Genomic DNA, 9,742 nt, shown 5'->3' on the forward strand with positions numbered 1-9,742 from the left:
GTATTCAAATCACACAACAAATTGAAGTGGAAAACTATCTCGCAATGTCCTTGTTTGGCAACCAGCAGTTAGCTCTTCAATATTAGTGTATATTTAATATTTTATGCCCTAATTTTTATTTGCTCTCTCTTATTTCCCGTATTTGGTTTCAACCATACTCATACAATTATTTTATTGACAATTATAATCAATCTTGACTATATTATCTTGCATTTGTAAACTTAGAATTACCTATTTAAATATGCATATTCAACGTTCAATTATCTATGCTTGAACAATTCCAATATAATCTTGCATTGATATATTTTATAGTACTTATTTAAAAAAAAAAACATTGGGCATTATCTCAATCGCGCAATGCGCGTAAAAAAAACTAGTATACTAATAAGAGCCCAAGAGAGTTAGGCCTATAATGGGTAAAAAAAATGGCGGTCAAATTTTTTAATCAAATGAATGGCTCAGATTTTAATTTTTTCTTGAGATTTCCTAATTTATCCTTAATGAATATGATTATCCGTTAAATTTTCCGTTAAATATTATCTTTTCCGTTAATTTCTGTTAGTTCACCGTTAACTTTCTCATTGATTTCAATAAGAAATGTCTTAAGTTCGAACCTCATCCCAATCAAAGTTGCATAATTAGTATTCTATTTTACTCTTATTAAATTAAAATAATAATTTAGTAGCTACAACAAAAAATAATACATATGCATTTCTTTAATTTAGAATGATGTGTCTACAATGCCTTTATTCAAACAAATTTATTCATTATCAATAAATTAAATAAGAGAATAATTCCATTAGTTATATTGTCTTTATTTTTCTCCAATATAAAAATTCTTTACATTAAAAATTTAAATCCATCAATTGATTATATTCGCTACATTGTCCCTACAATGTATTTATGAAAAAAAAATTATTCATTATCAATAAATTAATTAAGAGAAATAATTTTTATTAGTTATATTGTCTTTATTTTTCTCCAATGTAAAAATTCTTTACATTCAAATTCATGAATTGATTATATTCACTACATTGTCTATTATCTTTTTTGTGCATTATTTTTTAATTAAATATCAACGTTATAATACAAAATAATGATATATATTTATTTACCAAGGATTTTATTAATACCATGAAAAAATTTTAAAATTTTAAAGTAATAAAGCCAATCATATTAACTACTTGAGGGATTTGTTGACAAAGAGAGTATTCAAATCACACAACAAATTGAAGTAAGAAACTAGCTCGCAATGTCCTTGTTTGACAATTAGCAGTTAGCGGTTAGCATTAGTGGATTATATTAGCGGATTTGACCAGCGAATTATATCAACGATTGGTAAAAAGACATTTAAAAAAATTAGCTGTTTAAATTAACATTTAAAATGACCTAAGGGTATACATATAGTAATAATAATAATAATAATAATAATAATAATAATAATAATAATAATAATAATAATAATAATAATAATAATAATAATAATAATAATAATAATAATAATAATAATAATAATAATAACAATAATAATAATAATAGTTTTAATAATATTTTTTTTTAAATATAGATGTGTTTTGGGGAAATCATTCTCAAAAACACTAAGTGAAAATATTATAAATTGCAATGTTTATATTTTCAGTGGTTTGGAACAAATTGTTGCTTCAAACTGTTGAATAATCAAAGCACTTTCTTTAGCATTTTGATCTTTGTGTTACATCATATTTTCCAATCGTCTAATATCTTTGGGTTACATTATAATTAAAATTTTTAAATTTTTACTACATCTAAATTCCTTACATTAGGAATTTCTTTATCCATAATAATTTATTTAACAATAATGGTTGAACTAAATGAACACTGAGCAAAACACCTAAAGGACTGGTACTGTTGATTTATTCATTGATCTTGTATATATGTGCATTCATTAAATATATTAGAACCCTTTGCAACAAAAATACTTGGTTACTATTTAAAAAAAAAAAAAATTAGTAACAATTATAATGAATCACATATATTACATTGTATTCATATACTAGGAATTACATATTTAAATAAACAAATTAGACATTAAATTACTTATGTTGGACTTCTCATATATAGACATGACCACGGTTCCGGTTCCGGTCCGGTTCTGGTTCCGTATTTGGTGGAACCGGAACCGGCGGTTCCGGTTGGAACCGCCGGTTCTAACCGGTATTTTTTTTTTTTTTTTTTTTTTTGTAAATTGTAAGTTTTTAAGTATTGTTAGGCCTTGAGTTTGAGTAAATTTTTTTTTTTTTTTTTTTTTTTTTTTTAAAGATGACAGTTGTAACTTGTAAGTTTAAGTGGAATAAAATGTTTAACTTTGCTATGTTTTAATACAAAGACCTTATGAGAATAGCGACCAGAGAGCATTGAAACTAATAAAGGTAATTCTTAGGCCATTAATGATTAGGATAACAAAGGAAACAAAAGACAATAAATTTTTCATTGTCATTTGTTTCCTTTATTTTTCTAAACATTAATAGACTAAGAATTACCTTTATCAGTTTCAATACTCTCTGGTCTACTCCCATAAGGTCTTTATATTAATTTATTCATAGCAAAATTAAGTAATTTATTTCACTTAAACTAAAAAAAAATTTAATAATTTTAAAAATGCAAAATTTAATAATTTTGCATTTTTTTTTATTTTTTCGGTTTGGAACCGGAACCGTCCGGTTCCGAACCGGAACCGGCGGTTCCGGTTCCAATATTATAGGAACCTTAACCGGAACCTTATAGGTTCAGGTTAAGAACCGGAACCGGAACCGTACGGACGGTTCCGGTTAGCACAGTGACGGTTCCGGTTTGAACCGGAACCGTGGTCACCCCTACTCATATATAATCTTGCATTGATATACTTTCAAATATTTAGACATTGGGTAGAAAAAATGACTGTCAAATTATTAAATCAAATGAATAGTTCAGATTTTAATTTTTCCTTGAGAGTTTCTAATTTATTCTTAATTATATGATTATTCGATCTGTTAACTTTTCCATTAAGTACCGTTAATTCACCGTTAGTCTAATTCTAATATTAAAGTCTAATATAGAATTATAACTACAACATTAATCTAATTCTAATATTAAAGTCTTAATAGAATTCTAACCACAAATCCTACTGCCGGAATCTCCTCAAACAATATTAGTATATATTTAATATTTTATGCATTAATTTTTATTTACGGTCCCTTATGTCCCGTATTTGGTTTCAACTATATCCATACAATTATTTTATTGACAATTATAATCAATCTTGACTATATTATCTTGCATTTGTAAACTTAGAATTACCAATTTAAATACGCAAATTCAACATTCAATTATCTATGCATGAACAATTCCAATATAATCTTGCCTTGATATACTTTAAAATACTTATTTAAGAAAAATATTGGGCATTATCCCAATCGCGCAATGCGCGTAAAAAAAACTAGTTTGATATATATAGCTACTATATAAATACTAGTTTTTTATCCGTTAAATATTAGCTTTTCCGTTAATTTCTGTTAGTTCACCGTTAACTTACTCATTGATTTCAATAAGAAAGGTCTTAGGTTCGAACCTCATCCCAATCAATTAGTACTCTATTTTATTCTTATTAAATTAAATAATAATTTAGTAGCTACAACAAAAAATAATACATATGCATTTCTTTAATTTAGAATTATGTGTCTACAATGTTTTTATTCAAAAAAATTATTCATTATCAATAAATTAAATAAGAGAAATAATTTCATTAGTTATATTGTATTTATTTTTCTCCAATATAAAAATTCTTTACATTCAAATTCATCAATTGATTATATTCGCTACATTTTCCCTACAATGTCTTTATTAAAAAAAATTATTCATTATCAATAAATTAATTAAGAGAAATAATTTTATTAGTTATATTGTCTTTATATTTCTCCAATGTAAAAATTCTTTACATTCAAATTTATCAATTGATTATATTCACTACATTGTCTATTATCTTTTTTGTGCACTATTTTTTAATTAAATATCAAAGTTATAATACAAAATAATGCTATATATTTATTTACCAAATATTTTATTAATACCATGAAAAAATTTAAAAAAATATATATAATTAATAAAGCCAAGCATATTAACTACTTGAGGGATTTGTTGACAAAGAGAGTATTCAAATCACACAACAAATTGAAGTGAGAACTACCTCGCAATGTCATTGTTTGACAATCAGCAGTTAGCGTTAGCGAATTTGACCAATGAATTATATCAACCGTTGGTAAAAAGATATTTGAAAAAATTAGCTGTTTAGATTAACATGTAAAATGACCTAAGGGTATACATATAACAACAACAACAACAACAACAACAACAACAACAACAATAATAATAATAATAATAATAATAATAATAATAATAATAATAGTAATAATAATTGTTTTAAAAAAATTTAAAAAATATAATTAAGCCAATCATATTAACTACTTGGGGATTTATTGACAAAAAGAGTATTCAAATCACACAACAAATTGAAGTGAGAAACTATCTCGCAATGTCCTTGTTTGGCAATCAGTAATTAGCTTTTCAATATTACTACATATTTAATATTTTATTCCCTAATTTTTATTTGCTCTCCCTTATGTCTCGTATTTGGTTTCAACCATACCTATACAATTATTTTATTGACAATTATAATCAATATTAGACTATATTATCTTGCATTTGTAAACTTAGAATTGCCTATTTAAATACACAAATTTATCAATTATCTTTGCATGAGCAATTCCAATATAATCTTGCCTTAATATACTTTAAAGTACTTATTTAAAAAAAAAAAAAACACTGGGCATTATCCCAATCACGCAATGCGCGTAAAAAAACTAGTATACTAATAAGAGCCCGAGTCTCAGTGGAGGCGTTATTGGTTCTTTGTGTTTCAGTAGGTTGAGAAAGTATATGAACAGATACTACATTATAATAGAGCCAGTAGCATTAAAAAAAAAAAAAAAAAAAAAAAAAAAAAAGCCCAAGAGAGTTAGGCCTATAATGGGTAGAAAAAATGGCGGTCAAATTTTTTAATCAAATGAATGACTCAGATTGATCAGATTTTAATTTTCCCTTAAGATTTTCTAACTTCTCCTTTAATTTTTGTTAGTTCACCGTTAACTTACTCATTCATTTCAATAAAAAGGTCTTAGGTTCAAACCTGATCCCAATCAAAGTTGACATAATTAGTACTCTATTTTACTCTTATTAAATTTCAATAAAAAGGTCTTAGGTTCAAACCTGATCCCAATCAAAGTTGACATAATTAGTACTCTATTTTACTCTTATTAAATTATAAAAAATAATAATTTAGTAGTTAATAAGAAGTAGAAGAAAAATGATGGCACACAATAAGATTTGAACTCATAACCTCTTGTTTTGAATAATTTTGAATAATAATATTGTTCACCCATGTTTCTCCCATTCTTTCATTTGGAGAAGTCCAGATTTTCTTTCTTCAAAATTGTACATGAAGTGGAAAAATGGAGGAGGAAGCAAAATTTTAGTAAACAACTTCTCCAATTTATATTTTTCCACTTCTCAATTTTTCCATTTTTCTGGGAAATTCTCCACTTTTTCTAAATTAATAATGGGTCGTTTACCAACTTGAAAAATGGAAGATTTTCCAGAAAAATTGAGAAATTGAGAAGTGAAAAAAATAAAAATTGGAGAAGTTGTTTACTGAAATCATTTCTCCAATTGCCTATCTCCTTTCCTTTTTCCAACTTCATGTACAATTTTGGAGAACTCTTATTTAGATTTCTCCAAATGGAAGAGTGGAGAATGGACGCAGGTGAACAATGCTCATAGCGGGAGGTTGACACTTTGAATCCTGATAGACGCACATCTATTTTTGCTTCTTCAGCGCCTCTTTTTCAAGTTATTATTATTATTATTATTATTATTATTATTATTATTATTATTGTAACGCTTCTTCTTTAGTTTCTTTTTCAATTTATTATTATTAGTATTATTAGAAATGCTTCTTCTTCATCTTTTTCTTCAATTTTTTATTATTACTTATTATTATTACTATTATTATTATTAGTATTGTTGTTGTTGTTATTATTATTATTTTATTATTATTATTGTAGAAAGAGAGAAATCAAAATTAAAGAAATGGAGAAGAAAAATTAGAGAATTGAAAAAATAAAAAATTGGAGAAATAGAGAATGAAAATTGAAATTTTCAAAAAAAAAAAAAAAAAGAGAATGAAAATTGAAAAATTGAAGAAATGAAAAAGAAAAAATGGAAAAACATAAAAATGAAGTAAACAACTTAACAACCCCTCAAATTATCTTTCTCACTCTACTCTGAAATTCTCCTTCTTTCTTCTCCAAGTCTTTTCTTCTGCAGTCTCCCCTTTTTCCCTTTTTTCTTCTCTGTTCAATCCCGTGGGTTGTTACAGAGTATTTTCATTTCATTCTTGAAAATAAAAACAAAGAGAAATGCTATTTTGTCTTCGTTCTTCAGTAAACATGAGCTGGAGGAGAATAAGGAGAGCAAGCTCTACTCCCATATCGCCCAATTTTACGGCGGAAATAGAAGCAGGTACGGTTTCTTCCAAATTCAGAAACAGCTTTAATGATTTAGACGATGCCCTCAATTTATTCCATCAAATGGCTCATACCCGCCCCTTGCCTAAGGTTATTATGTTCAACCAATTGCTTTGTAGAATTGTGAAATTGAAGCATTATTCCGTAGTTGTTTACCTCTTTCAAGAAATGCGCATTAAGGGCATCCCAATCAGTGTGTATACCATTAACATTGTGATGGATGTGTACTGCCGCTCAAGTCGAGTGGATTGCGGGTTTTGTGTACTTGGTGTGGTCTTCAAGTGTGGATTTGAGTTTGATGTGGTCATATTCACCACTCTGATTAAGGGCCTCTTTTTGGATAATAAGATTGTGGAGGCTGTAGGGCTATTCAAGAAGTTGGTGAGGGAAAATGTGTGCAAAGTTAATCAAATTACTTATGGTACTCTTATAAATGGGCTTTGCAAGGCAGGTCATACACAAATTGCTCTTGATTTACTTGTAGTAATGCAACAGGAGGGACCTAAGCCTAATACTATAGTCTACAACACTGTAATTGATTCTCTATGCAAAGACAGAATGGTTGATAAGGCTCTTGGCCTTCTTTCTGAGATGATTGAAAGAGGGATTCCCCCGGATATCATCACATACACTTCACTGATTCAAGGCCTTTGCAATTTTAGCCGATGGAAAGAGGTTACCAAGTTAATGAATGAGATGGTGCTACATAATGTATATCCAGATGTCTATATTTTCAGTATATTAGTGGATGCCCTCTGTAAGGAGGGGAAGTTGGAAACTGCGGAAACTACTATTCAGATCATGATTCAAAGGAAGATTTATCCTGATGTCATCACATACAACACTCTTATTGAGGGGTACTGTTTGCAAGAACGGATGGATGAAGCGAGGAAAGCTTTTGGTCGGGTGGTAGAAAGTGGCCTTCAACCTGATGTTTGGACCTATAACACATTAATTAATGGATACTGTAAAATAAAAGAAATGGATGAGGCCATGCATCTGTTTTGTGAAATTCCTCAAAAAGGGCTTCGTCCTAATGTTGTTACGTATACCATAATGTTGCAGGGGTTCTTTCTGGTGGGTAGATGTTTTGCTGCACTAGAACTTTTTCAGGAGATGCTGGTTGCTGGACATAAACCAGATTATTACACTTCATGTATCTTACTTGGTGGTTTGTGTGATAATGGATATGTTGAAGAGGCAATATCAGTCTATCATCAGTTAGATAGAAGCGGAAATTATTCTCTTGTTCATGCTACCATCATAATTGATAGGGTCTGCAAGATAGGACGGCTTAATATTGCACGTGATGTATTCAATGACCTCATCTCTAAAGGGCGACACCTAGATGTGAATACATACACTGCAATGATAAATGGGCTTTGTCGAGAAGGATTTTTAGATGAAGCCTTAGAGTTGTTAAGGAAAATGGAGAAGAATGATTGCGTACCAGATACTGTGACTTATAATGTTATTTTGCAAGAATTTGTTAGACAGGAAAAAAGTCACGAGGCAAATCTACTTTTGGATGAAATGGTTGGTAAGGTATTTCTCCAAATGAGTGCACGTTGTTCTTCATAAACGACTTACTTGCACTTAAAAGTGGAGATGAGACAGTACTAAAGGTGATGCAGAAATTTGCAGCAAATTGTGTAAAGTAACTACATATTTGGAATGTTTTAGCTTCTCTGCTTGTTCATGGATTGCTACTTTTGGAGGAATGTTTTCAAAGATTTCACTCCCATTTCAGGGATTCCACAAGTTTGGGTCTCAGCATCTATACAGATAAGGAGCTTTGGTGCATCTTTGCTGATTTGATTTGATTTGATTTGATGTGTATGTGTTGTATACATCTTGCCATACATCTCTAGGAAGGGATTTGAAGCATTCTCAGATAGGCTAAAGCTTTGCATCTTGGATTTTGGGCTCACAATTCAGACAAGCTTTTTTTATGTTCATTCTTTGCAATTCAAACCAATGTTTCTGCCATTCTTGCTCATCAAAGCTTCTGGTGTTGTGAATGAAATGAAAGTATGAAACAGGGTAACAAATCTGAAGAATTGCCAGAGCAGATGTTATGTTGTGTGCGACTGAATGAAATTGATTTATGTAAATTATCAGCAGCTAGGTAATGTTAACTGAAAATTAGATTATGGAGAAATAACAAATAATATATTCATTTTTAAAGAAAATGAACCAAATTTCTCAAAAAAAAAAAAAGAAAAAAAAAATAGTTAACTGCATTTACATAATTTGAATGTGATTTTGGATCAGGATTCAGAATGCAAGGTAGACCATGGTCCATGAAATTACTTGTCACTTATAATAGCAAGTTAGCCTCACGTCTCCTATCACGCAAGATGTTACATGGATTAGTATTTTTTTAAATCATTATTTTAAAAAAATAAAGAATTATATTAAAAAAAAAAAAGAATAAGGTCTAAATTGGCCCCTGAACGAAACGTGAAAGTGCAATTAGGTCCCTGAACGTAAAAAAAATGCAATTACCCCCCTCAACACCTCAAATATGTGCAATTTGACCTGATAGCAAGTTAACATCCCATCTAGCAGGTTGCATGTGTGACGTGAATGATGACTTGACATTTTTTTTTTTGGAAAGATGACTTGGCATTTTTTTTTATTTCCTTCTTTTGTCTTCTTCTTTACAAAACAACTAACTCTAGCAGTTGTAATATTCCACCATCGATATCTTCTCTCAAATTTACAAGCAGGATAAATTTCATGAAAAAATATTCAATTTTACATAGTTATATTAACAACGAACAAGTTAATAGCTTTCACGGGCGTGGTTTGGAAATTTCTGATGCAGGTACACGGTGAATGGAATTTCTGATGCAGGTACACGATGAATGGAATTTCTGATGCAGGTTTGGGAATTTTGATGCGTGGTTTGGGAATTTCTATTGAAGCTTTGCCTTAATACACGGTGAATGGAAGAAAAGGAAATAAAAGGAAATTAAAAAAAAATGCCAAGTCAGCATACACATCATCATATAACCGGTTGGATGGAATGTTAACCTGCTATCAGGTCAAATTGCACATATTTGAGATGTTGAGTGGGGTAATTGCACTTCTTTTACGTTCAGGGACCAAATTGCACTTTCACGTTTCGTTCAGGGGCCAAT

At 29.4% G+C, this 9,742-nt stretch overlaps 1 protein-coding gene across 1 annotated transcript; it reads left to right on the forward strand.

Moving 5' to 3' along the window:
• Nucleotides 1-6,518: 6,518 nt before the first annotated feature.
• LOC109154755 (pentatricopeptide repeat-containing protein At5g16640, mitochondrial-like) lies at nucleotides 6,519-9,537 on the forward strand. The gene is made up of 4 exons (XM_019302483.1): nucleotides 6,519-8,141; nucleotides 8,280-8,394; nucleotides 8,871-8,928; nucleotides 9,456-9,537. Exons 1-4 carry the CDS (start codon nucleotides 6,519-6,521, stop codon nucleotides 9,535-9,537), a joined length of 1,878 nt encoding a protein of 625 aa, XP_019158028.1.
• The last annotated feature ends 205 nt before the right edge of the window (nucleotides 9,538-9,742 follow it).

The sequence above is a fragment of the Ipomoea nil genome, unplaced genomic scaffold (genome assembly GCF_001879475.1).
Source record: "Ipomoea nil cultivar Tokyo-kokei standard unplaced genomic scaffold, Asagao_1.1 scaffold2653, whole genome shotgun sequence".
NCBI lineage: Eukaryota > Viridiplantae > Streptophyta > Magnoliopsida > Solanales > Convolvulaceae > Ipomoea > Ipomoea nil.

What these genes read in the sequence shown, in the direction of transcription:
- LOC109154755 (XM_019302483.1), top strand. Translation starts at nt 6,519, where the DNA reads ATGAGCTGGAGGAGAATAAGGAGAGCAAGCTCTACTCCCATATCGCCC. An exon ending in TATACAGATAAGGAGCTTTG is followed by an intron (nt 8,395 to 8,870) that starts GTGCATCTTTGC and finishes ATTTTGGATCAG; the next exon opens with GATTCAGAATGCAAGGTAGA. An exon ending in CTTGTCACTTATAATAGCAA is followed by an intron (nt 8,929 to 9,455) that starts GTTAGCCTCACG and finishes TTTCTGATGCAG; the next exon opens with GTACACGATGAATGGAATTT.